The following is a 26081-nucleotide window of genomic DNA, read 5'->3' on the forward strand; positions in this document are numbered from 1 at the left end:
GCTTACAGGAGGCTAGACCTACCCAGGACTCCGGTCTCGCTATTTTGCAGGAGTCGCGCCGCTTGATTGATCAGGCTGGCATCCCATTCGACGCGGGTCCGGCGTGAGTTTGCAGGCTCATCGTGTTCCGTAGGGTGGATGTTCGTAGAGCAATTGGCCTTGCTGCTCTTGGAAGGTATCAATCGCCTCCTCCAGACCGGGTGGGATGGATTGTGCTGCAACCTCTGTCATGCTGCTATTGGATAGCTGTAGATCCCCTTCGAATCCGTCAGGCCGTCTGCGTTCCCAATTGGTTACACTGGCAAGGCTGAGTGTAAAAGCGGAGGACTGTTGGAGGATTGACTTCTCGGAGGGGTTGAATGAATAGGCTCTGAACCCTGGAGCGGGATTCAATACTTGAGCGGAAGGTGTCCTCGGTTGTCTTTTGCTGAAGAGTCTGGAGGTATATTAGGGCTGCCTGCGTCGAGTTTCGTTTCCAGAATCCCACGCTCTATCGCAGTATCCAACACACAGCTTCCGTAGCAAGAGGGCTGGTCCTACCCTGTGCTATTCTCTTCTCAGATCAACCACTCTCCCAAGCTCATTCCCCTCGCATCCAAAAGGGAACATCTCTCCCAGGCAAAATGGCTGCCCTCCGCCCTCCCTTCACACTGAAGACCGCGCATGAAAAGGTCAAATTCGCCCAAAATATGTGGAACTCCTGCAACCCAGTTCAAGTCTCTCACGGGTACACGAGTGAATGCATTTGGCGGAACCGCGCTTCCTTCATCCGTGGTACCGCCCAGATCGTCGACTTGCTCACCAAGAAGTGGGACAAAGAAAAGTCTTACCGCCTCCGAAAGGAGTTGTTTGCCTTCACGGATGATAAGATCGCCGTCCAGTTCTGGTATGAGTACCAGGATAAATATGATGGTATGAAGTGGAAGAGGTGCTATGGACTGGAGGACTGGACCTTCGACCGGGAAAGTGGCAAGATGAGAAAGAGACATATGAGTGGCAATGATATCTTACTGGGAAAGGACGGGGATGGCGTTGCAGTACCGGAAGAAGGGATCGAAGGGAGGTGGTTCGTTGATGGAGTGGACGTCGACGATGACAGTGTCACAGCGAAGATCACAGAGGCTCATTGGTGAAGCGGTCTCAAAAGACGACAGGAAAGGGTGGTAATAACGAGGGACAGACTTTGGCTTGCTGGTTATATGTTATACTCGCTTTTCTGGTACAGACTCCATTAATGATCGTCAATCATCAAGCACAACCCCAACATGGCCAAACCGGGCCATGTGCATCCAACAGCTGTACAGATACCTTTGAGTATCCCCGATGAACATTCTCCCCCTGCCGCACGTAACAGCCCTCGCCGCTATAGCTCAGGGTCTTCCTCAACCCACTCGCTTTCTTCTGTCTCTACAAACGGTTCCAGTCTCGCTCTGAACTCGTCCAAATCCATGTCATCCTCGGCAACTGCGATTCCACCGGGGGTCTTAGGTGGTATGAGGACGTTGGGAACAACATGGATTACGCCATCAGCTGCGATACCGTCCAAGACTGCAACTCGAGCGAAACCATTGATCTTCATAGTGATGAGTCGACCATATCGAGCAATGTCGATACTCAAGCTCTTGCCTTCGAGGCCTGTAGGGAGATCCACATGAATGAACCCCTTGGGCACCTTGTGATGAGGTGGTGCAAGAGCATCCGCATCCAACTTGTAGATGGCGTCTGAATACAGGGTGATATTGTCACCAGCATGGTACAGAATCAAAGCCTTGAGATACTTGAGGCCGAACCTGCTGAATAGGAAGGCGTTGATCCTTGGACCAAGTCGTTTGAAGGCAAAGTTTGAAGGCGCAAAGAGTGTGCCTCCCTTGTGACTCGATGTGTCGTTGAAAGCGGGATAGAGTCCGGTCTTTTCCAATGCGAGATCGAGGGTGCTGAATTCACCGGGAAGAGCGGAGATGATATCAACAGCCTTGGGGGGAGGAAGGAGAATGCTGTCGATGCCATGGATTACTCCGTTTGTTGCAAAGATGTCAATGGCCACGACGCGGGAGTAGAAGTTGACAGTTAATCCCCTCAAGGAGACCTGAGTGGAGAGCCGTTGTGGCACTTTTCCGATATACTTGGCTTCAAGAGCAGTCGGGATAGTCCGACTGACCAGGATACGCGGAGCAGGGTAGAATTCAGGTGAGATGTGGTATGTTAGGAGCTTCTCCAAGAACTCTTTGGGTGGCTTGGGAGCATGCTTGGGGATCTTCTCAAATGCTCGATCTGTGGGAGCGAAGAGGGTATGGTTCGTTTTAGTGCTGTTCAGGAGCTCAACGAGATCTGGATACTCCTTGACCACGGCCGCCAGCTTCGTCGTATATTTGCTCTTGGAGATCAGTTCCCAAATGGTCCCATTCGGACGGTGGTGAGGATGATGCGGGCGGCGAGGCTTCTTGCCAGGAGGGCCACGGTGAGGCGGACGGCCGTCTGGGGGCCCGTGATGAGGAGGCTCTTCAAATAGATCCAAATCGTATTCTGCAGTCTCTAACCAAGCCTCGCCAGCAAAGGCGTCCTGGCAATGTTCACCATAACTGACGACGGTCTCACGAGCGGAATCAACGATATCTGTGAATGCTTGTTTGGCCGAATCAACAGCCTTTGTAAACTCCTCTTCAAGATCCTCCCAGAAGGTTTCGGCGTGGTGCTCGTTGTTCCAAAAAGGATGCTCAGAGGGGTAGTTGGGTTCTTGATTCTCGATAGATAGGGACTCGAGAGTAACCTGATCCGGGATCACGAAGGCAGCAGCAATTGTTGCCGCTGAGAGGATGGAGATACACCTCATGGTGGACTTAGGGAGGGAGAGAGCACTGTCGTGATTGCACGAAACAATGAAAAGAGACAATCGACAGAGGAGTCGTCAGGGATTGAATAAAGGTCGAGATCAATGAAACAGGCAGAAGCGAAAAGACGTGATACCAACCACCACTTTCATATCGGGATCGAGTCTATGACATGCAGTACGCAACTGGTGATGCAAGAAGGGCGACGTAAGACGCATGCACAAAGAGAGCTTATGCTCGGTCTCTCACTGGTTGAGAGGGGATCTCTGGCCTAGCGAGCCGTTTCCGGGGGCCGAATTGGGGGGTGGAAGGCTCACTCCGAGGGACTGTACGAGGTACAAGTACTAACAAGTACAAGTAAGCTGTCAGAAGCTCCCCCCTGTTTACCTGTTGCTCCCCCTCCATCACCGTAAAGGGGCTGAGCCAGTTGGCCAGCTCCCTCAGGAGCTCGACATCACCCCACCATTGGTGCCACCAGCGCCACATTTAAACATTGGCATGAGGTGATGACGGCAAAGGCGCGCCGCGCACCTGGAAGCTCCTGGTCGGCGAATTGCTAGCTCCGGTCCGACGCAGGGAGGCACACGCGACATCTAATCAGCAATAGGGTTCAATAGATACTCATGCTGCGGACCATCTTCAGTGTTTCGTGTTTCCCGTACCTCAACTTCCACCCATGGTTCTGCGCGGGTCTGTGATCTGCCTTCAAAAACTGACGGGATCATCACAACAATGCTCCTTATGCCACAAAACAAAATGACCGAGAGCATCTCGAGCTGCAACAAGGTTTGATAACGTGCCGCAGCACAGCTGAATGGTGGAAAGGAGTTGTTCACTGACGCGCTGAACAAATTGCCTTCTGACGAGTAGTCCCTGCCCTCTACCGCGTCGAACATGCCTCCGGTTGCGCTTGATATCAAGATGAGGACGAATATCGAGCCGGATATTGACAGAGGATCAATAAGAGAAGTGGTCGGCAGCTGCCATCGAAGGGGAGTGCGAAGCACCTCCCGTTGTACCACGTTTCCCGACGTCTGTTGCAGAAAGCCTCCTTTCGTTCTCTATAGCGAGCACGAGTAGATCCATTCTCCATTGAGATCCTGTTGGCTCCGTTCAAGTCGTTCTTTTTTGGATGCTTCTCTCCCATTTTGGTTCTTTGGTTCTTGGTTCTCTTTTTGGACTCACCTAGAACATTTCTCATTGTCCAGTGCGCACGCTGCGCCAGCATTCCTCAGCCTGACCCAATCATTTTCCAAGCCTGACATCAACAGTCTCCTGGCTCTGGCCAAAACAAAACATATTACTCATTGAGCAGAGTCACAATACAAGCAAAGTCACACCGACGCGAAGAAGACAGAACAACAAGGAACTGTGGTTGATTGAGGCTGTGCGACCTGTGCAGTTAACTAGGGCCCGGCAATCACATCAAAAGGACTGGCAGAATCCGTTGTATGTCCTCATACAAATTCACGGCTTGTTGACATTGAGCACTTGCATGTGATCTCGCGGTCCATCGTTCACCTCACTTCTCTCTCTACCTTCCTTTTGGCAACATCAACACCGTTAGATTCGTACGTTCATTTACCGACGGACAGTACTTTCTGCTAACAGCTAATCTGGTCTTAGGCGCGTTGCATGGAGACACCAGCTTCACAGGCTCGAGGTCGTTGATTAGAAAGGTCGCGCGCGCATGATGTCGTCTTCCCTCAAGACTTCAGCGCGACCCGGCGGACCCGCCTCGCTCCAGTCTAAGACAGAAAGACCAACTGCGAAGAGAAATGCTCTAGCTGAAATACAACCACGGGCGCAGCCTGCATCTGTCTCACCTTACAATCGCGCCCAAGGTCCTGCGAGCTCGTCACCACGACTGCCACATCACGAGTCGCTCAAACCCGAGGGGAATCTATCCATTCGCGAGAAAGCCGCAGGCAAACGCACCGTCATCGAAAATAAGCGGCTGTCGACTGTAGCGGATGATATTGTCTCAGAGAGCAAGAGAGACTCACAAGTCTCGACAACTTCGGCAACATCTGTCACTGTGAAGGGAAAAAGAAAGACTCACGTTGGACCATGGCAGTTAGGGAAGACCTTAGGCAAGGGCGCCACTGGCCGAGTTCGTCTGGCAAAACATGCAGGGACAGGACAAACCGCGGCAGTCAAGATCGTCTCCAAGAAGTCTGCCGCACTTGTTCAAAGTGCAAGTATGGCCCGTATGGACGACGAAGACATGGCTTCGATGATTGCTACCGGTCCCCGAACCATGCCCTTTGGGATCGAACGCGAAGTTGTTATCATGAAGTTAATTGAGCACCCCAACATCATTAATCTCTACGACATTTGGGAGAACCGCGGTGAGCTTTACTTGGTCCTTGAATATGTCGCAGGTGGCGAGCTGTTCGACTATGTTTCCGGCAACGGAGCTCTGCCTGAAGATGAAGCGGTCAGACTTTTCCGTCAGATTATTGCTGGTCTTTCATATTGTCATCGTTTCAACATCTGTCACCGCGATCTCAAACCAGAGAACATTCTCCTCGACAGCAACCGAAATATCAAATTGGCAGACTTTGGGATGGCGGCCTTGCAACCGGATGGGACGTGGCTCAATACCTCGTGCGGCAGCCCACACTATGCAGCTCCTGAGATCATACAAGGCAACCAATATCGTGGCGACAAGGCTGATATCTGGAGCACTGGGATCATTTTGTATGCAATGCTCAACGGTTTCCTGCCCTTTGATGGGGGGACACTCGCCAACACTTTACGCTTGGTTAAGAAAGGAGAATATTTCCTACCTCCAAATTTGAGTATCGAAGCCGCAGATCTCATACAGCGCATCTTACAAAAGCGACCAGAAAAGAGAATCACAATGGAAGAGATCTGGGCCCATCCGCTTCTCAAGAAGTATGAGAAATATCACGCAAGCTTGGTGGCACCCGCACCGCTCATCGGCGCAGCTCCACCTCTCAGTATCGAGGCACAAGGCCGGCGCGTCACCAAACGTTCCGATATCGATGCGGAAATACTGAGAAACCTGTCGACGCTATGGCATGGCAAGAAACCAGATGAGTTGATCAAACAACTGATGAGCGAGGAGCCAAACCATGAGAAGCTTTTCTATTGGGCACTGGTCAAGTTTCGAGATGATCAACTCGAGAATTACCCAGGCGACCCTCTGCACTACTCTGCCAGTGACTATCACCATGTGAGCAAGCCTACACCCAAACCTAAGCGTGCACCAAACGGTCGTGGACACAACCGACGAGCTTCTCAATTCTCCATTGTTAGCGACGACAACAATAGGCGAGATGGCTATTACAAAAATCCTGGCACTGCGGCAAGCAAGGCTACTCAGAGCAGCTATGATCCTTATCGAGCATCGAGGACGCCAATTGCAGGCGATGCTCATGAGCCGCCAACAGTCGTTGTCAGGTATCGACCAACCACTCCAGGAGCGCGGTCAGTAAGCTCCGCTGGCAGCGTGAGGCACAAGGTTGTGGAGAGATTGAGACCTGATGTTCCTGCTCTCCCAACTTTCACATCGGAAGAACTTGAGAGACTGATTCAGAAGAAGCGTGCTTCATATTCCACAGCAACATCCAAAAGCTCTCTGTCCAGTGCTCGACGCGCACCAGGTATCCGAACGTCCGTGAGCTACAAGCGACAAGTCAGTTTCCAACATCGACGACAGCATTCCCATGGTACCTCAACTCCTCACGCTCGCGCGCTGCTTTCCGACAATTATCTTGCGGACCGTCCTGGCACTCGCGGTACCACGAGCGGAAGATCCGAGACGCAGAGCAATCCGAGTCTACCAACACCTCCCCAAGCCTACCGACCACGCAAATCCAGCTCCGAGATTGACGTGAAGAAGCCACGTGTTGCTAGCTGTTACTGGAAAGACGAAACACGCAAAGTCAGTGCTGAACTGGGCAAAATCTGTGAAGAAGCCTTCAATCGATCATCGGTATCTACCGTCAGCGAAGTCAGCCCAGCGCCCCCATTGGAGTCCTCGGCGACATCCATGGCAGCACATGCTTACAGAGTACCGGCTACTATCCGTGATCGCCCCCTCCCTGCGACACCGATCCTCCAAGAACTGACGGAACGTCGAGAGAAGATCATCGAGACTTGGGGAGATGCCGATCCAAATGTTCTGGCCGATATGCTGGCTGCTGTTGATAAGCGCATTGATGCCGAGTTGAGCAAGGAGGGCAAGGGTGACAAGCGAGCGGCTTCTGATCCAACACATGGGGCTGCACCAAGCAGGTATCGTCGTCCTATCTCTCCAGTCGACACTATGGAAGACCTGAAGCGCAACCGTGAGGATAGCTCTAGAGCAGCATCGGATCCCGTCAACTTGAAGACCCCTCAGGTGTCAAAGGACACCACAATTCGCCTCGTAACTCCAGACCCAACTTCGCCCTTCGCTCGCATTGAGCCACTTCGAGTCAACAAGAACAAAGCTGCCCCTATCAACTCCCTCAGAGGTGGACCGGCTGAATCTTATGAACGCGTGGGATACGACACACGGTTGTATGGGAAACGAGGACTTGACACGATCGATGAGAATCCCGGATCGCCAAAGAAGAACCGTTTCCAAACGTCGTCTAACGGCGCACGAAAATGGTCCTGGCTCGGTAAACGTGGATCTGGTCCACAGGATCCCTTGGATTCTTACAAGTCTTCAGACGAGATCACACAAGAAACTGTTTCCAACGCCTCCCAGATTGTACAGCCAAGCGAGTCAGGCAACTCTTCCACCCTTTCGACTGCAAAAGGGAGCGAACCACAGTCGGCTGATATCGAGTTGCATCTGGAAAAGAAGAGAAAATGGTTCCAGAAGATGTTCGCGAGACCACCCAAGTCGAAGGACGGTGTTCCCGCCAACCCCATTGGACATCACATTGTACGAGATCTATCAGACGGCTTAGACCCCAACGAACCGCATCTAGAGATCCACACCGATAGCACGGTCAGAGCCCAGAAGTCTTATCCTCCGGCGACCAGTGTCGATGCCGCCCTGGCAGCGGCTTCAGTTGGTCCTATTGAAATCAACCAGAACTGGTTCGCCAAATTCTTCCATATCAAGCCCGCGACTCGTGTGGTTTGTCTTCAGATTAGCAAGGCCAAAGCCAAGAAAGAGCTTGTCAAGATTTTGAAAGAGTGGCGGAAATACGGACTGAGGGATGTGGTGTCAGAACGACGAGGAGGTAGTGACGTTGTCCGAGGGCGCGTCGATGCGTCAAACTGTGAGTGATGCCTTTGACTGTCCATTATCGCGCAAGCTGACCCGTGTATGACCAGACCTACAACTCAAGCCCGTTCACTTCCACGCCTATCTGTATTCGGTCCTTGAACACGGTCGAAAAGCGAATTTGAGCATTATGAAGTTTACCCAAGAAAAGGGTGCAGCGAGCAGTTTTTACAAAGTTGTCGATACTCTTGAGGCCGTCTTGAAGGAGCGGCACTTGTTGGTTCCTGATACGCAGCGCAAGAAGGCCATTGAGCGCAGTCTTAAGGATGCAGGTTTGTGAAACAATAAACATCAAAGAAACATCAGATTGGGTCGTTGGCGGTTTTTTTGAAACTCGAGCATTATTGGGAGCTTGGAGAGTAATGGCTGTTGGCTTTCAGCCTTGTGTACGTTCCTTTGCAGAGACAGTTGGATTCTTTGGGGACAAGGGAAGAGTCTGCTGGATAAGATACATATGGTTGTTGGGGTGTCGAACAAAAAGGCACATGCATTGTAGTCATGAGCTTCTGCAGGGATATTCTAATGCTAATGAAAAGCGGAATTGAAGACATAATGCGAGTATGTAAAGCCGGTTTCTCTTGTCTGTGCCTCTTGGGGGTTTTCAGTGCTTTTCGAACTTGACGTACCACGCTCCCGTTTCAGGAGCGAAATATGGGGAGAGTTTGTCGATCTCTTCCCAGAACAGAGGCGTCTTTGTGTACGCTCGATGGTCCTGCACATGTTTTTAACATCAAATGGAACAACGCTGCGTCTGGATGCAGATGTGCATATGTTGGGGTTGGAAGTGACAGGAGAGCAGGAGAGCAGGAGAGGAGGAGAGACTGACCTCGACCGTTTCCCAGCCCAGGTAGTAACACGCGAGCCTACGCTCGTCCTGGGGGATTTCTCCCTTGCGCTGCGCCGTTTTGTCCTGAGACGTGGCGGTGGCACTAGCGGCATCACCACCACCATGACCAAGATCGTCGATGACAGGGACAACAACACCTTCGGTCTTGTCGACCGTGTTGAGCGCGTAGGCCCAGTTCCCGCCCACGAAGCCCTTGGTGTAGTAGCAGTCGGTGAAGGTCTTGTGCATGGACGTGGCGAAGGCGGCGTCGCCGCGGGGGTGGTTCGGCGTGAGGTTGATGATTGCCTTTGTTTTTTGTTTTTTCACTCTCAGCCTCGTAGTTCCATATCCTTTTCCTTCTTCTCCCTTGGCGTGTACCTCGCTCCGTTCTCCTCCGTCACCAAGGAACGAGGACAAGGACGAGGATCGGATATAAACAGACACGAAAAAAAAAAGGGAGAGACTTACGAATTCGCACAGGGGGGATTCCAGCGCTTTCTTCAGTCCCGGGACTTGGGAGTCTTCGAATTGGAAGAGGAGAGATGTCACATCCCTGTTTTTTCCGTCGGTGGTGCCGCCTTCTGAAGATGCGAGCGTGAGCTGTTTCAGTTGAGCCTTCAACTCTGCGTTCTCGGCGAGGCTGGAGTCTTGTGGCCAATCTGGTATGGGGGGTTTTTTTTTTTCTTTGGTCAGTGACTCGGGAACCCAGGAACTCGTAACATAAGGATCCCCATTGAATGGCTCGGGATGGAAGGAGAATCAAGAGACGAACGAATGACCCAACACATCTCATCGCCCCGAACCCGCACGCCCGGCGCCCCGGTCCGGATGGTGCTTCCAAAGTACTGGTCACGGACGCCGTACGCCTGCGCGACGTGCTGTCGGAGCTTGTGGAATTCGGTGGCTGTGGCTTTTGTGGGCGGGAGGATGAAGCGGATGATTTCTGACAGGATTGTCATTTTCCGTTATATATCTGATCTAAACACGGGATGAAACTTGTGGTAGTAAATGAAAAATAGGAAATATGTTTCCCTTGGTTCACAGAAAGAATGAATTTGGTATCAACGGCCGACCGGGTGACGTTTTGGTTAGAAGACGTGTTTGAAGTACATGTCCACTTGACATATATGTGGATTGGATATCTCTATGTGTGTAATATATATCCATACCCGCTCCATGCAGAGAGAGCATAAGTTTTTATATTCAATTCTCTCACCTTTACTTTCTCATCAGTAGATTTGATGGAGCTCAATACCGAGACATTTGGGGGGTCTTTGAAAGGTTGAAACCACATGTGAGGATGATGAGGGTGATGATGATGATATGCTCAGCCAAACAAAATAAACTTGATCATCCGGGGCAGGATTCGGCCGAAGCATCAATGGTCCTGGGCCAGTGGCCCACCCAGTGCTGGCTTACCATATTCACGGCCAAGGCTGATCTTGGATGTCTTCTGGGGTCTAGTAATAGGGTATTAATTGTTTCTTTCAGCCGCTGAGAGTAGCCCGTTTGGGTACCTGGGTGAGTGACTGAGTGTGTCTGTGGAAGGAATCAACCGCACACCATGCGCTGCAGGGGTTGGTGTGGCGGTACACAGGAATACGGATTCTAGCAGAGCAGTGGACTTCTGGTTATAATGGCATGGTTGAATTGTCGAGTTGTACGAGGTATTGATATGTATCGAGGTGTTTTCTGTGAAAAGTGCCTACGGCGAAGTACTGCACCCGATGGTCTCGGCCAATATACTCCGCCGTATCTGAAGGTAGTCACGTGAAGCCCTACATCCCGAGGTAAAATACAGGTACTGAGTACTTTGTACGATCGAGAACGAAACTCCAGGGCTACCATTTAGCTAGAAAATGCAGAACCGTGGCTAGACTCTCGGATAAAGAATTATCAATTTAGTCAATGAGCTCGTCATGCGCTAAGAGCAGATCCATGGTCAATTTGTAGGCCGCCGGTACTGATCAGACTTTGTCTCCGCAATCAACTCCCCCGTGTCGATGGTCTTGTTCGCCATTCTCCGTGTCCTCCGCGAGCTAGCTTCTACACAAGCTGGTTGTAGCCATCGCTGCGGGCACTTCTCCGCGATCTTGAGAGACCCAGTCTGCTGAAAACAGGATTGAAAAAGGTGTAGTAGATCCAATAGCACAAACTGAGCGGCCCAAAGATCGACATGGGCAGGGCATTGAGCAAGATATGCCCTAGAATAAGCCGCACGATTAGTGGCGTCGTCATTAAAGAAGAGTACTGAGATAATAGAGAAGAGAGAACTCACCCCAGACAAATGGTCGTCGCTTGATCAAGTCCCACAGCTCTCCCTTCATGACTCCCTCGGCCCCTTCCCACTTCCACGGGCCTATCATTCGGAATTTGGTGTTCATGTTCGCGCCAAAGGCCCACACTGCAAACACTTTCCACCCACGTCTCATCATCTGGGTAGCGGATGGTGCCGCCCCCATGTCGAGAGCTACTTGATACGCGTACGACTCATGGTCAACGCCATGGTGAATACGGGCTTCAGGCGGCGGCTTGAGTCTGTACCACTCTTCCGCATCGGGATTGAGTGCTGGAGACAGTGACCGTACGTTTGCAGGGGGAAGAAGGTTGAGGATTCGCAGAACCCAGAGCTGCGCCTGGAACTCGGCCAGAGGTGGAATTGCACCTAAGATACCAGTGTTAGCAACCAGCACATGGACTAAAAAATGTCTGCAGGCGCACGCAGGAGCACGGGGAATGAACACATGGATGGGAGCCGGGGTACTTACCGATCTGTGGTCGAACGAAGCCTATGAAACCCACGGTCTCGTCACCGTCCTTCCAGATTGCACGAACATCGGCATCGTTGGAATGAGGATAGTCTGGACTCAGAAATGGGAACGTCAAGTGACGGTAGCCAGTTGCGAAGATGATAACGTCTGGCTTAATCTTCAACGTCTCAATGTGCTTTGATTCTTGCGTGTCATTCTTCTCGAAATGGATGACCCCTTCGTCGTCAATATACTCCGGAAACGGTGCGAAATCGACCGTGCGACCCTTTGTGTCAACCTGGGGCAGGTCGATGATCTTCTCCATGAATCGCTTTATCCGGGTATTCTTGATGTAGCGCCTGTTAAAGTAGGGCTGGACTTTGGTGGACTTGACAAAGATAACTAATGGGAAACTGGTTATGCTGGAGCCTCATAGGGAACCAAGTGAACTCACTCTCGGACATGTGATAGCCCTTTTTGATTCCCGCATGCTGACCGTACCCATACCGAGTGTTGTTCAAGAGTATCCAGGCACCCTTCGTCCACCAATCATAGAATACCCATTGCCAGCGGGAATTCCTCAGCTTTGGATGCGCATAGGCAGTGTCGAAGAGGCAGTTCCAATTGGTGTCAATCGGAGACGGGTTGTATTCGGCTTCCCTCTTGCCCATGACAACGAAGCGCTCCACATGCTGGGAGCGTCCCAAATTAGTATAGAGGAGATGGCTCCTGTTTTCGAGGCATAGCTCACCTTAGGTGCCAGGACGAATCCATTTCGATGGCAAAGCGTCACTGAGTTGGTGGGAGAAGTCACGGCAAAATATGCCATGTCCATTGCCGTTTCTCCTACACCGAGCACCACGACATTGCTGCCTTCGGTGAATATGTCCCGGCCTTTGTACTGGGAGGAGTGAATGACAGTCGGAACTTTCTCGATGCCGGGAATGTTGGGTGCAACAGCATCTACGTGCAGTCCTGAGCACACCGCAACGGCATCACAAGCCCATTCCTCAGTGCTTCCATCTGCGGTAGAAAGGGCCACGATATGGCCCTTGCCATCTTTGGCACGTCGCACATTCGTCACTGTGGTGTTGAGCTCGATATGTGGTCGTAAGTTGAAATGGTCGCAGTAGTTGTTGAGGTATTCAACGTATTGATAGAGCTTGAGAAAATCACCGCAATCAGTGCGTTCAGGTGGGATCCTGAAGTCTGAGAAAATGGTCAACTGCTTTGAAGACACCATCTACTCCAAGTCAGCCCTGCTACTGTCTGAAATTTGGATGAGACCCCAGTAATTTACCTCGCCCTCGGGATAGGTGCGATAGCGGAATGTGCCTCCAATATCATCTTTAGTCTCAAAGAGCCTGGCCTCAATGGGTTCAATGGGGAAATCCTTATTCGCCTGGAGGAGGTACTTCAACGTCACCAGACCTCCGGGCCCTGCTCCAATGATGGCAACACGCATTTTCACCACTGTTCACTGGAAGACGTGTGCTTGAAGGTTGAGGACAGGGAGGGTTACACAGCAGGGGGAGGTCTTCAAGACCCGGAAGATTGGGACGACTCGGCATCGATTTCATGATCTCCCCACTTCCACGTTGACATGTACCGAGCGACAACTGCTTCCAGGTGTGTGCAGGAAGCTGACGAGGGAGCGATGTCCACGTATCATGAGTGGATCTGTTAGCTTTGAGTCTCTTTATGGTGTATCCCATTTCGGCCTCTGGCTGGAAGACCCAACCAGGTCTCGACTAGACTCCCGACGGGCCGTCGATAGCTGGATCGTGAGTGGAACATTCCAAAAAGCAAGGCTAAAGGGAACGATATAGGAGGGGGGCGCAGAGATACGAGTGGTTGAGAACGACATGTTGGCGCTGCAAGTCAACTGCAGTTAAAACTGCAGTTTAAAGCGGCAGTTGTCATCTGGGCATGTGGGCATCGGTGGCATCTTCGGGTGAACTCGAGAGAAAGTTTTGGCGGTGCTGGAGCTGCCAAGAGTTTTTATTTCCGCAGTTGGCGCAGGTGTTGGAGCTTCCAAGGCGTGGCCGACAAGCGACAGCTAGGTCCAATCCGTCACGACCTCTACCCTGCGAGTTGACCAAAAGTACATCCAGGGTATGTCAAAGTAAGGCCATTAACAAGATCATTCAACTGTTGACATTCCCACAATAGCCGCGACAATGGGTGCAGGTCAATCCAAACCCGACGAATCCACCAAGCATGTCTTCACAAGTGATACACCTATTCAATTTTCTCAAGAGTATGTTCTGGAGGCCAGACTTGAGATGTTGGCATATCGCCATTCAAAACCATGAACTGACAAGCTTTATAGGCTAATAGACTCCCTTCAAGCATCCTCAGAAGTATGTCTACTGCCCTCGCGATCCGAAAGACGTCCTTCACTGAAAGCTACCGAGAGAGTTATACTCATGTATCCTTCTTGACATAGACAAATTCGACCCGCGCAAAGACGCTAGAGCTGCACATTGCCCAACGCGTCGCCGCCGAGCTAGAAAAGATCCGAAAGCACGAAGCTTCGGTCCTTGAGGAGGCGCGCAAGAAGATTGCTGCGAGCGGAGAAGCAGCCTCAGATTCCCCTTCTTCAGACTCGTCTCTTCTTCACCTCTCGCCGATATCCCCGAAAGACCTTCTCCCGGGATCTGACAGTGATGACCAAAAGAAAGCGCCGTCGAGTCAGAAAGTGCAGCAAGAGATTGAGAAATTGAAGCAAACACTGGGCCAGCGGAAAACGTTAAGAGAGCTGCCGAAGGAGGTAGAGAATGCGTAAGTCAGACATTCCTAGAATATCGTGTTCTAGCATGTTCAAGCTAACAGTCGGGCAATTAGGAGACAAGATGTGATCTCTTGCCTGCGGATAAACGACCGCAAGCCGCTGGACTGCTGGAAGGAGGTGGAGATCTTCAAGCGGGAAGTACGGAAGATGGAGGATAATTATGTCTCATCTGTCCTGTAAAGCTAAGCCTACGTGTCGGAAAGCTCGCGCTCCGCCCAAGGCTCCGGATCGAATGTATATAGGGGAAAAAGGGCGCTATCACATCCAAATGGAATCAAAAGGATTGCAAACAACTAAACCTATGGCTCGAATGCAGAGTATCTGTCCCATTTCACACCACGGGCAGGCAAATACGCTTGTCTAATATTGAATTAGATTTCCTGAGAGCACTTTGAGGGTCGATAGCAGAGTTTACAGACGACCATCTTACAGGATGTGATAGTCTTCTCAGACAACACGAGGAGGCGCGTATCCGCGAGATCTTCGGGAGTTCGTTCTTGAGCTCTTGCAAAAGTTACTGGACGCGTCGCGGGCCTCGGTATTTGGTGGGAGAGTTGATTCGAGCAGTTGCTGTAATGTGTTAAACCCCATGCCACATTCACAAGTCGTCACTGAGACTACGCTCATCTATGATCGTTGGAGACATCAGCAACCTGAACCGCCAACTTCATTTCCGAGTCGGGACCGTGAATTCGCCTTCGGTCTTGCTCGCAATGTGGTCTTTCCCCAATTCATGTACACAAGGCATAAGTATCGGCGAACACCAAGCACGCACAGCAGATGAATTGAGAGTGCAATTCTTGTCTCCTGGCAACGTGAACGGACATAATCAGATCGATGCCGCTCAATATCGTACTAGAGGCCGGTCATGGAAGCAGAAGGGTCTTATGCGTCAGGTGTCGAACTCAGGCTCCCTGCAATTCTTTCCTAACAATCCAAGCGCCGCTCGGTCTCAGCTTTCTGTAATACTGCTCAATAAGCATTACTCGTTTGAAGCCGCGTCTGGCGTACCACTCCAGCGCGTCTTCGTTCTTCTCCCACACGTGTGCATATATGCACACTGCGTCCATACCATGGGCACTGGCCGATGACAAGATAGTGTCCAGCAGTAGCGTTGCGAGGCCAAGACCACGGTATGGCGAGAGCAGAGCTAGAGCCTGAATATAAATCTGAGAAGGTGGAGGGTGAGACTGAGTCATGAGGGAAGTATTCGTTGAGCATGGCTCGAAGCGACAACGAATCCAGCCAACAGGTTCTGACGCATACAGAACGACTCGAGATACATTGCTGACAACCGTGTCTGTGATTGTTGTGGTAAAGAACGCATCGCTGTACCGAACAGGGAGGGTCGTAACTGTGAGGCGCCGGATTGCAGAAAGGTGTTGGGGTGAGACCGGAGCAATAAGAGCCTCCGGAAGGCGAGGAATTAAAACAACGTTGAATTGCTGCAGACGGTCACTTGTGCGATCCTTAGCATCAGATCTCCTGATTTCGGGTTGATCTCCTTCAAATTTTGGTGTGGTGACAGCTGGATTGGCCTTTGGCTGAGCCGATTGTCTTCGTGCTGCCTCGATGATACCCAGACCGCGGCTTTCGGTGACTGGTAGACACGTGTCGTGCTCGGTCGTCGGAAGACTGTCTTTTCTGGCAGCTGGCTGGACGGAGGATGTTGGAATCGTCGGTTTTGAGAAATACGAGAGGAGGCTAGCTTGAGGCATGTCCAGATAGCATTTTCCTTTGGAGCCAGACCTTGTTCTGAAGCTAGGACACTGCTCTCGAGGACCGTGGCTACGAGAATCGATAGCGCGATGTGCAGGGGGCAGTCAACGTGTCAACCCAAAACTCCCGCTGAACCGACACGCCAGGGGCGGTAGTTACCGGCGCTAAAAACAAGGTTATCGATGCTTATTGAGTAATCTTAGCGAACCCAAGAACCCTAAGCAGAGCCCCAGAACCTGGCCATTTTATTTTCAGCGTCCTGCATCATCGGTGCTTGCTTTCGCAGCCGTTGCGAACCCTCGAACCACTGTCCGCGTCTGGCCAATATAGCTATACCCCGTCTCCTGTTGGAACACTTCTCGAGTTTGTCTTCACCATCTAGTCTCCGAACCCCTACGGACTCCAAAGGTGTGCCTTTGCCGCGCACGAGCGTCCCCGAGCGTCCCCGAGGTCCTTACCCACAGTGCGTGCGCTTCCTAGCCGGCCATCGTCAACCTTTCCTGAGCGAGACAATACAAACCGAGTGGCACTGAAAAAACATTAATGGGTGCTATTGAATGAATAAGAGGTTGTAGGGTGCGGCAGGGTGTGAAGGTGTCTGAATAGGCAGAGTGCTTTGGCGCAGAAGTCATCCACACGGTTCACAATACTAGTAAGTGAATACACTGCTGGACAATAGTGTACAGCACTATGAATCGTGTTATTCTTGCTATTGTGTGGTTTTCAATGGAGCATCAGGCTTCTGCTGCGATGCCTCTTCCTTCAAAACCACTCTCTTCCTCCTCCTCCTCCCTCGGAGTGTACACGAACAAGAGAAGACAAGCACAGATTTCTCCTTCTATCGCTGTCTTTCATACTGCAAACTGCTGCTGGTCAGCCTTTGCTTCTTTCCTTGTGTTTGCTTGTCCAAGATGGCTCCCAGACGACCATATACCTCCTTGTTCCCTAACAGCATCATCGAACCCGACCTGTGGAAGCGCTTCATGGAAGATGAGGAAATCACTGCTGACTGTCCACCTCCAGTCAAGGACACTGCTGACATGGCTTCCACGAAATCGTCCCATTCCAAGTCTTCCAATGTCAGCTTGACTGCGTCTGATCAAGAGCAGGCGGTTAGTGTTCCAAGAAAGTCCGCCTCGTGCTTCTTTCACTGACTAGTTCCAGATCACGTATATCCTGGAACATTCAATTGAAAGTATCCTTCATGATCTTCTGCTTGAAATCCATCAAGACGAAAAGATTGCTCGGATGCAGACTGCCGTCCTTGAAGTCGAACAGAGAGCTGAGAAACTTACAAACAAGAACTCTCAAGATGCCGATACCGACAATACCGAACAAGAAGCTGTCGAAACTGATGCTGCGGTGTTCAAGTCCGGTCAAGTTCATCTCAAGGGCAATCCGATGAAGACAGTCAAACACATCAGATGTCCGAATTGTCGTCTCCGCCGCTTGCTATACCCTCGTGTTGGTTACAATGCGCGTCCTGTCCCAGATGCCACTGAACAGTACTGCAAGACCGAACCCATGATTGTTCTCGACAAACATGATGTGCATGGTCAACGCAAAAAAGGAGTCAAAGTCAAGGGTCAGGCAAAGGGCAAGAACAAGAAGAAGAAGGATGACCCAACCTCACCCGCTGCATCCGAAAACTCAGATCCACTGACTCCATCTTCATCTATGCCCGCTGAGTCGTTTGAATTCAAGGAGATCGACTATCCGGCTGCCAAATGTCCAAATCGCGACTCTCATCTCGGTGATCACTGGAAATCTGTCAATGTCTTTGCCACTCATCTCAACGGAAGTTGCTACCTGAAGAAGGATCGTGCGGCTGGCCGCGAAGCAAACGCGAAGATTGGTGGTACTCCACGTGACAGCAGGGCCAACTCGCCGAAACCAATCGGTGGTGCCGGCGTCAAGAGAAAGGCCGAGGACGACGAGAGGGGCACGGGCCCAGGCACCAAGAACAAGAAGCAGAGGACTGGTGCGGAGGGGAAGAGGGGGGACAAGAAGGCTCCTCCGAGCAAGTTGAAGGAAGTCAACAATGTTGACGACAGCAAGGTGGGCGGAAGCCCGTTGAAGGAGGTCAACGGCGACACGACCCAAGCGACGCCAACCAAGGCGGCAAGAGACGCGAGCTCTGAGCCGCAAATCAAGCTCAAGCTCAAGGCGGGGGCTGGCGGCGGTGCTGGAGAGGGGCCCGCTCGCAAGAGGCCGAGCAAGGCCAACAAGAAGGAAAGATGAAATGTAAAACTAATACAATGGACATGGTGGGGGCGGCTCTTGTGGCTTCTTTTCTATTGGCGTCCAAGAGGGAGTGTCGCCTCAACGACACCCACCTGTGGTGGAGACAGGTGGTAGACAATATCATGAAGTTCACCAAACTTGATTTTTCCTGGAGACGTCTGTCTCGCATCTACTCGTGTTCTCGTCGCCTTTGTTCCGAGCAAGACGTCTTGCGTAACCGCGAGACGTGCTGTTATAGCTGGAGCAGGTATACAAGTCTCCTTCCGGAAGTTCTCAACGACACACTCCTCATCGCCGTCGGGGACTGCTACCATTCGATCCGGTTCGCTCCTGACACATTCGATACGTACATGATTCCAGTGGTCGCCGATTCCAGTCCTTAGTACAGCACGGTAGCAACAACATCCGTCCATCCCACCAGTTTTCCGCACATTAGGATTCGTAGCCACAACCACTTTACCATCGAATTACCTGTTAGGAACCAGGCAGGATGTTCATGCAGGACACAACGCCCCTACTCGCAAGGCCAATGAGGTCCAGGAATGACTGGATAACCATGGGATAAAGGTCATGGATTGGCCGCCACATTCGCCAGATTTAAACCCCATCAAGAAACACCGGCGGGGTGAAACGCCTCGTCAACGAGATCGATCGTGACCTCAGGAATACTACTGGAGATAGCGAGGCCCTCGGAGAAGGATTTACAAAGCGCAATAACTAGGGCGTGGGCCACGATTAGCCCTGGAAAGATCAAGGGCGGTTGTCAAGTCGATGGATACCAGGATCAAACCAGGATCAACACTGTGATCGCCGCAGAGGGCTGGTATACGCGATATTAATTCGCTTTTTTTGGGCGGAACTAGTTCCATGATACCTAAGCTAGACATCCTACAAATTGTATTAATTTATCATAAAAATTGAGTGTGAAATGGCTACATTGTGTAGTGGTGGTAGTGGTGGAAACACTTGGTTGGGGTGGGCTGGACGGATATTTTTGCTACCGTGCTGTATTGTGCTCAAAGAGCGCTGGGTTGGCGTTAGATCCAACGACTCTATCAACACCACCACCACAGGCACTTATGTAACCTCATGAGCCTCGGGGATTCCCCGCAGGTAACATGGCCTCGACGATGTTGCCCGTGGCGCCGCCCTCGCGACTGTGCCAGATCTTGACCATCTTCAACCCGGCGGCTTCCAGGATCTTGTTGAATCCGTCAGCGGTCCGCTCCTTGCCACCCATCACCATGACGGTGTTGTCCATGGCGGCCGCGGGCAGGTCGGCTTCGTGCACGCGCTTGGGCATGACCATGTCGGCAATGAGGACTTTGCTGTCCGGGCCCATGGCCTCGCGCAGGTGAGCGAGGATCTTGACGCAGTTTTCGTCCGAGTAGTCGTGCACGACGCGGCGGAGGAAGTAAGCCTTGGCACCTTTGACGGGCTGCGGTGTCCAGAAGTCGTGGACCATGGCGGTAACGCCCTCGGGGAGGAGTTTGGAGTTTTGGGCCTGGGCGATGGGTTCGGGTAGATCTTGGAGAACCATGTGGTCGGGGCGGAGGGTCGGGAAGGCCTGGAGGATCTGGATGATGGACTGGCCTTGGCCGCCACCGACGTCGACCAGCGTGGCTCTGTCCCCATCGTGCTCTGGGTCGTAGAGCGCAGAGTAGTCGTAAAAGCCGATGATCGGGACGGAATCCTCTTGGGACATGAAGCCCAGTTGAAACGCGCGCAGGCGATCGGGGAACTGTGCCATGATCTCCCACACAGGATGTCCGTCCATGCCGTGGCGGTGGGTGTATGGATTGCGGAGAGGATCATCAGGCTCTTGCACAGGCTTGCCGTCCTGGGCTGCTCGTTCTTTCACATAGCTGTGAAAATGGACCAACGTGGCCAGGCACTCATCGTTGATGAACTGGAAGAAGTTTCCCGGCCCGGGCACCTGGATGTATGCTCGGGAGAACTTTGTGTGCACGTACTCATATTCAGGGGTCTGCTCGACGAATTTAGTGCCCACGAGGAGTCGAAGTTGTCGTTCTTTCGAGACACAACCATCAGTCTTGCTTTGGCAGAAAGAAGGCGTGAGCCAGTACCTAGCAGTGAGTCCTGGACGCCTGTGACCCTGGACAACTCGGCCAGAGAGATGGATCCATCCACGGGGATCTTTTCGAATACGCCCAGGCCCATCAAGGTTCGAATGCAAACAATCTCCAGCATCTGCCATTGGTCAGCAATCCGTCAGTCTACGGAAACCGGGGTCAAATCGTCACGGACGTTGACCGAGTGGTGCATTGACATATCCGACGGTGCCATCACAAGACGAACAATGTCCTTGGCGATGGCGGCGACATTGGTCCTGGAGATGTAGCCCTGGGAGCCTGGTGCATAGTCACAGGCATTGGCGGCTACAGTGAGTTGCTGTATCAGCTCCTGCAGCTGAGCAGCTTGATCTTGTTCTGGGGAGGGCGACATCATCAAACCCTGTATAGCTTCTATAGCATGAGATGCACAGAGAGCTCAAGGGTGCCTTGACAGTGAAAAGGGCGCTGTCTCAAAGGCTCTAGGGAACAGGTGGGTAGAGGAACGGATGGATCGACAGGAATTGGATTCCGCAGTTGTTGAGGCACAAACCAGTCACGCCGGTGTCTGGCATGGGTGTGAGCAGGGGCCATCGCGGGCCAGACGCCGAACTCGTAGGCTTCATGTTGCAGTGGCCTAGTAACAAGGGAGTTAGATTTTTCGCTTGGATGTCAGGATGTGTCGCAGGTGTTCGTTTGTTGGTTCATATTGGTGGCTGATAAGAATGGCCTGGACTGCGGAGAACTGCAAACTGCAACCTCACACGAGTCCTTGACCGTTTAGCCGCCGAAACCCCACACAAAAAAATCCATCTGGCTACTACAACACGTGGAAGAAGAGACCCTTGTACGAGTGGGCTCCTCTTGTGGGCTCGCTAATGCCGACCCAACACGCATGTTCGCCTGTTCGCCTGTTGTGCTCACATGCCGGGGTACCTTGAACCAGTCAGTCAACAGGCAGCGGGATGTGGAAAGGAAGACCCCATCAACCACGCATGAAGCTTACTCCTGCCTACCAGGTATCCCTCAGGGAATCAAAAGGAAGCGCAGTACCCGCCTCCCTCCATCCTTCATCACCATGTCTTGTCCCCGCTTGCACGGCTTCTCCCATTTGACCTCAAACTTGCCTCATGGAGCCTGACGAAAACAACGATTTTATCGACGAAGGCTATGCTAGCACGTCCGCAAACACTAGTTATGTGACAAGGTGATAGTCTCTTGGTATGCTTATAGGTTTGAGATTCTGACCCCGAGAGTAGTATAGCAACCGAGATCCGCGAGGGAATTGAAGAGTACGGCCGACGATGGGCGTCTTATGGGAGACATTTCTACGGTCTTCCAATTGACGATGAAGAACAGAACCGAAATGACCTCCAGCATTACAAGTTCTTCCTTCTTTATGAAGGACGGCTCCACCTGGCTCCCATCGACCCAGAACCCCAAAACATCTTGGATTTGGGGACGGGAAGCGGGATCTGGGCTATCGAGACCGCCGACAGGTATCCTACGGCAAGAGTTGTTGGCGTTGATATTGCGGCCGTGCAGTCCAACTGGGTGCCACCAAACTGTCACTTCGAGATTCTGGACGTCGAGACGGATTGGGAATTTCCCAGAAACACGTTTGACCTGATCCATGCCCGGGAGTTTCTTTTCTCCATCAGAGACTGGCCTACCCTTATATCGCAGGCATACAAACACCTCAAGCCGGGCGGGTATTTCGAACTTGCCATCACAGTCCCCGAGGTCGGCTGTGATGATGACAGCTGTCCAGCTGATTCAAACTACACTGAAATGGGCAAGCTCTTCTTCAAGATTGCACAAGCAATGGGTATCGACGGTTATGCCTGTAAATTGTGGAAGCAACAATTACTAGACTGTGGCTTTGAAGACGTGCAGCAGACCATCTTCAAAATCCCGACGAATCGGTGGCCAAAAGATCGAAGGCTGAAAACAATTGGGGCGCTCGAGGTCCACAACTTCTTTCAGTATGCGCAGGCTGGCTTTGAGAGAGGTGCTATCGCGCTGCTCGGAATGGATCCAGCAGAGCTTCAGGTGATGCTAGCCCGAACGAGGAAGGAGATTCTGGATCGAAACATTCACACGTATGTGCAATTGTAAGTGATCTCAATGTCGGGAGTCTGTGCGACTTTGACGGCTGACAGAAACGAACCCAGCTACAACGTGTATGGGCGGAAGCCGGGCCCACCGGGGTAGACGGTATGTCCTTGGGGACAAGCCCGATCACCATGGTTGGTGTCGGCGTGGAAATGGGATAGGTTGACGCATTTGCGAGAAACAACTCTGTGAACCAACTCATTGCGCGAGATATACGATCCAGGGGCCAAGTTGTCTCCGTCGAATGCGTTTGGCCATCAGACCTGCAAAGGCGTTCATCCTCGCACTAGGAATCAGAAAAAGGGCGGTCACGGCTAATGAGACAAATCCAGAATACCTCTTCTCGCCCTGAATTTCTGCTTGCTTCGCCAGCACCACTCCGGGCAACTTACGTATCGGCCATCACGGTTCTTCCGTGTATATATGGCTCGAGACCAAAACCCTTCGAAGTGTGCCGCAATGGGAGAGCTGGAATCTTGAGGACACAGCTGTAATGCAGGAAGCTGCCTCTATAGGCCCGTCTGTCCACATGTATATACGAGGACGCGCGTCTTTCTGGTGTGATTGGTCGTGAAGCCGAACGTGCAAGGCTGTCGGTTCAATGCCTAAACATCGGAAGCCAGTGAAGATCCACCCTCCCACTCTGTCTCAAGGGAGTTAAATTACAATGAGGCTGTGTTTCTTCCCGACTTCAAGATCGAATCTCGACACCCTCTTCCATATATCATATCTGACTCTTGTTGGATGCTCGTGCTGCTTGTTTTCCTTGAATTGCACCGAACGATACCATCACCTCTAAGGATGTTTCAACCTCACAGGCTTGCTAGTCTCGGTTAAGATTGACCTGACACAAGTCCTGATTCGAGACATCTCCCACTGGTCTTCGCTGATGGCGCAGCTGCCAACCTCTAACCCTGCATCTTAGAGGCCGCGGGCTGTGAGAGTGACGAGGACGAAGAGTCCAAAAGCCTTGACTTGAAGTTACCGTTTGCTGGATACGGACGGTGGAAGTTTAATGATGATGTCCAAGGCTGCTATCAAGATTTCCAAAGGATTAGTCTTCAGAATAGCAGTAAATCTGGTGTTCCTGATCGCCCTCCTTCAGGGTATCGCACGATGGTACGTCTGTGGACAGAGACCATCGATACAAAATTATGAGCGCTCATACTTCTGGCAGGATATTTCCGAACAAAGTACCGCCTGTTGTTGGACACCCGTCTCATGGCAGAGAGCTTTCCGCCAGATACCCGTGAGTATCATTCAAGGCACCCTTTCTCTTTATTGCGGTCTCTATGCTTCAGATACATCGACCTGATTCCAGGAGCAGGACACAGAATTTTACCATGCCCGTCGACCATTTCCACAATATATCCCGCTATGAACCCCATACGAACTCCACTTTCCAACAGCATTACTGGGTCGACATCAGCAACTACATTGAAGGAGGTCCGGTGATTATCCATGCCATCGGCGAAGACAATCCCGACTATGACCTCGAATGGCTACAGAAGGGAATACTCCATGACCTGGCCAATGCGACTGGTGGTGTCGCTGTCCTCTGGGGTCAGAGGTATTCATGATTCCCATTTTTGGAGCAAGACCAACAAGATAGCTTGGTTCTGATCCTCGATACAGATACTACCCCGGAGGCTATGACATTGTCCCGGACCATCGGTGGACCCGGGAAACTCTTCGCTTCCACAGCACGGAACAAGCCTTAGCGGACCTCGCACACTTTGCTCAGAGAGCCTCGTTCTCCGGCTTGGAAGACAGGGACCTCACAGCGCCAGGCACTCCTTGGATCATCCTCGGCGGCTCATACGGCGGTGTCGTGTCCGCGTTCACCCGAATCCAATACCCAAACCTCTTCTGGGGCGGACTGTCATCCTCGGGAATCACCACTGGAATGCTCGACCACTGGCAGTTTTTCGACCTCATACGACGCCACGCACCGCCGAAATGCGTCGAGGTTCAACAACAACTCACCAATCTGATGGACAACGTCTACGAAAGCGGCAACGAAACAGCCTTGTCTCAGCTCAAGGCTGCCTTCAACGTCTCCGACTCCTCGACATATCCCGACCTCGCGTTTCTGCTGACCAGTCCCTTTTCGGCGTGGAATCGAGCGTGGCATAGAGCGACTGCCCCTTTTGATGGTAGGTCGTCTTTCTCGCAAACACGAATGCGCGGACCGAACCACAGAAAAAACAAGCTAATATCTTTCCCGCGCTCGGTGTCGCCCTCCGCTGTGATATAGGTCCGGGTTCCTACTGTGACGTCTTGACGTCTGCGACTTCGCGATACCATACTATAGAAGCCCTACGTGCGATCGCGCGCTCTCTTCTCACTTACGCGAACGAGACGGCCACTCCAGCCCCCTCGACCCTGTACCACCCGCTGCTCAACCTCTTTTCGCACATCCGCAAAACCCAGACCTACTGCTCCGGCAGAGCCGTGCACGAGTGTCTCTCGCTCAACCGCCCCTCTCCGTTTGGCTGGCTCGTCTGCACCGAGACCGGCGGTTTCGCGACCGGCTACACGCCCGGCGCCGCGGGCCGTCCGCACGCGCTGCCCTTGGTCTCGCGGACCCTGTCACCCGCATACTTCCTCGACAGGTGCAGGAGGACGTACAACACTACGCGCGACGAACCGCGGCTCGACCGGCTGAACCGCTACGGCGGCGTCAACCTGTCGTACCCGCGCCTCACCCTCTCCACCGGTGAGCTGGACTTCTACCGCGGTCTGGGCCCGCTGGCCGAGTTTCTGGAGAACGGCGACCCGAATCCCCGGCTGCGCGGCGTCAACAACGATAGCTACACCGGTGGTGGTGGTGGTAATTATGATGGCAGTAATGATGATGGTGACGATGAGGTGTTGTCAACCGACACGAACGCCCCCGAACTCGTCATCGAGGGTGCCTTCCACGAGTGGGATTTCCCAGGCCTGTTCCCCAACGAGACAACCGTGAAGATGCCCCTGGCGGTGAAACGGGCTAAGGCTACGGAAATCGAGACTGTCATGGCGTGGTTGAAAGAATGGAATGCTACGCGTGGGTTGTAAATGTCTGCACATGCTCTCCATCTCGCTCTGCGCGCGCGCGCGCGCGCGCGCGTGTGTGTGTGTGTGTTTACTTGTATATGTGGTTCCTGATAAAATTGAGGCCGAAGACGTGGGAAAAGGATACATATATACGTGTATGTATGGTGCGAGGTACAATAAAATAGACTGTGAGGCGTAGACCCTTCAGGCACTCCTCAAGACGCCAGCGAAGCGATCAACTACGCGTTTTTGATTAGGGTTGTTCACAGATGGATTCTATGCTACAGAACGATGAAATGAGGCTGTTGATGATCAATTTGATGTTGCTGTTGACGGAAGTTGAGTTAGTTAAAGAGTGGTAGCGGCGATGAGGCGGAATGGAAAGTGAACTCGTTAGAATTAGGATCGGAATAACTAAGATCCGGAAAAGTCGAGTTATA

The 26081-nt window shown here is 52.1% G+C and overlaps 11 protein-coding genes across 11 annotated transcripts; 6 read left to right on the forward strand and 5 right to left on the reverse strand.

Annotated features, from left to right (window-relative positions):
- Window positions 1-623: 623 nt before the first annotated feature.
- On the forward strand, window positions 624-1133 carry Z517_10984 (uncharacterized protein; the record flags this gene model as incomplete). The annotated part of the gene is made up of 1 exon (XM_013424592.1): window positions 624-1133. One exon carries the CDS (start codon window positions 624-626, stop codon window positions 1131-1133), a length of 510 nt encoding a protein of 169 aa, XP_013280046.1.
- Window positions 1134-1363: 230 nt separating this feature from the next.
- On the reverse strand, window positions 1364-2830 carry Z517_10985 (uncharacterized protein; the record flags this gene model as incomplete). Its single annotated transcript, XM_013424593.1, has 1 exon — window positions 1364-2830. The coding sequence occupies one exon, from the start codon at window positions 2828-2830 to the stop codon at window positions 1364-1366; it is 1467 nt and encodes a 488-aa protein (XP_013280047.1).
- A 1691-nt stretch (window positions 2831-4521) lies between these two features.
- Window positions 4522-8362, forward strand: Z517_10986 (uncharacterized protein; the record flags this gene model as incomplete). The annotated part of the gene is made up of 2 exons (XM_013424594.1): window positions 4522-8077; window positions 8133-8362. 2 exons carry the CDS (start codon window positions 4522-4524, stop codon window positions 8360-8362), a joined length of 3786 nt encoding a protein of 1261 aa, XP_013280048.1.
- A 321-nt stretch (window positions 8363-8683) lies between these two features.
- Window positions 8684-9867, reverse strand: Z517_10987 (uncharacterized protein; the record flags this gene model as incomplete). The annotated part of the gene is made up of 4 exons (XM_013424595.1): window positions 8684-8794; window positions 8909-9214; window positions 9377-9567; window positions 9681-9867. The coding sequence occupies 4 exons, from the start codon at window positions 9865-9867 to the stop codon at window positions 8684-8686; spliced, it is 795 nt and encodes a 264-aa protein (XP_013280049.1).
- Window positions 9868-10954: 1087 nt separating this feature from the next.
- On the reverse strand, window positions 10955-13123 carry Z517_10988 (uncharacterized protein; the record flags this gene model as incomplete). The annotated part of the gene is made up of 6 exons (XM_013424596.1): window positions 10955-11112; window positions 11187-11573; window positions 11677-12060; window positions 12113-12350; window positions 12410-12901; window positions 12959-13123. 6 exons carry the CDS (start codon window positions 13121-13123, stop codon window positions 10955-10957), a joined length of 1824 nt encoding a protein of 607 aa, XP_013280050.1.
- A 715-nt stretch (window positions 13124-13838) lies between these two features.
- Z517_10989 (uncharacterized protein) lies at window positions 13839-14632 on the forward strand (the record flags this gene model as incomplete). Its single annotated transcript, XM_013424597.1, has 4 exons — window positions 13839-13918; window positions 13991-14021; window positions 14108-14442; window positions 14506-14632. The coding sequence occupies 4 exons, from the start codon at window positions 13839-13841 to the stop codon at window positions 14630-14632; spliced, it is 573 nt and encodes a 190-aa protein (XP_013280051.1).
- A 725-nt stretch (window positions 14633-15357) lies between these two features.
- On the reverse strand, window positions 15358-16170 carry Z517_10990 (uncharacterized protein; the record flags this gene model as incomplete). Its single annotated transcript, XM_013424598.1, has 1 exon — window positions 15358-16170. One exon carries the CDS (start codon window positions 16168-16170, stop codon window positions 15358-15360), a length of 813 nt encoding a protein of 270 aa, XP_013280052.1.
- Window positions 16171-17082: 912 nt separating this feature from the next.
- On the forward strand, window positions 17083-18412 carry Z517_10991 (uncharacterized protein; the record flags this gene model as incomplete). The annotated part of the gene is made up of 2 exons (XM_013424599.1): window positions 17083-17283; window positions 17336-18412. The coding sequence occupies 2 exons, from the start codon at window positions 17083-17085 to the stop codon at window positions 18410-18412; spliced, it is 1278 nt and encodes a 425-aa protein (XP_013280053.1).
- Window positions 18413-19502: 1090 nt separating this feature from the next.
- Z517_10992 (uncharacterized protein) lies at window positions 19503-20881 on the reverse strand (the record flags this gene model as incomplete). The annotated part of the gene is made up of 3 exons (XM_013424600.1): window positions 19503-20446; window positions 20503-20626; window positions 20684-20881. 3 exons carry the CDS (start codon window positions 20879-20881, stop codon window positions 19503-19505), a joined length of 1266 nt encoding a protein of 421 aa, XP_013280054.1.
- A 736-nt stretch (window positions 20882-21617) lies between these two features.
- On the forward strand, window positions 21618-22701 carry Z517_10993 (uncharacterized protein; the record flags this gene model as incomplete). The annotated part of the gene is made up of 3 exons (XM_013424601.1): window positions 21618-21694; window positions 21747-22601; window positions 22662-22701. The coding sequence occupies 3 exons, from the start codon at window positions 21618-21620 to the stop codon at window positions 22699-22701; spliced, it is 972 nt and encodes a 323-aa protein (XP_013280055.1).
- A 1244-nt stretch (window positions 22702-23945) lies between these two features.
- Z517_10994 (uncharacterized protein) lies at window positions 23946-25662 on the forward strand (the record flags this gene model as incomplete). Its single annotated transcript, XM_013424602.1, has 3 exons — window positions 23946-24172; window positions 24238-24758; window positions 24860-25662. 3 exons carry the CDS (start codon window positions 23946-23948, stop codon window positions 25660-25662), a joined length of 1551 nt encoding a protein of 516 aa, XP_013280056.1.
- Window positions 25663-26081: the final 419 nt, after the last annotated feature.

The sequence above is a fragment of the Fonsecaea pedrosoi genome (genome assembly GCF_000835455.1).
Source record: "Fonsecaea pedrosoi CBS 271.37 unplaced genomic scaffold supercont1.7, whole genome shotgun sequence".
Lineage (NCBI taxonomy): Eukaryota > Fungi > Ascomycota > Eurotiomycetes > Chaetothyriales > Herpotrichiellaceae > Fonsecaea > Fonsecaea pedrosoi.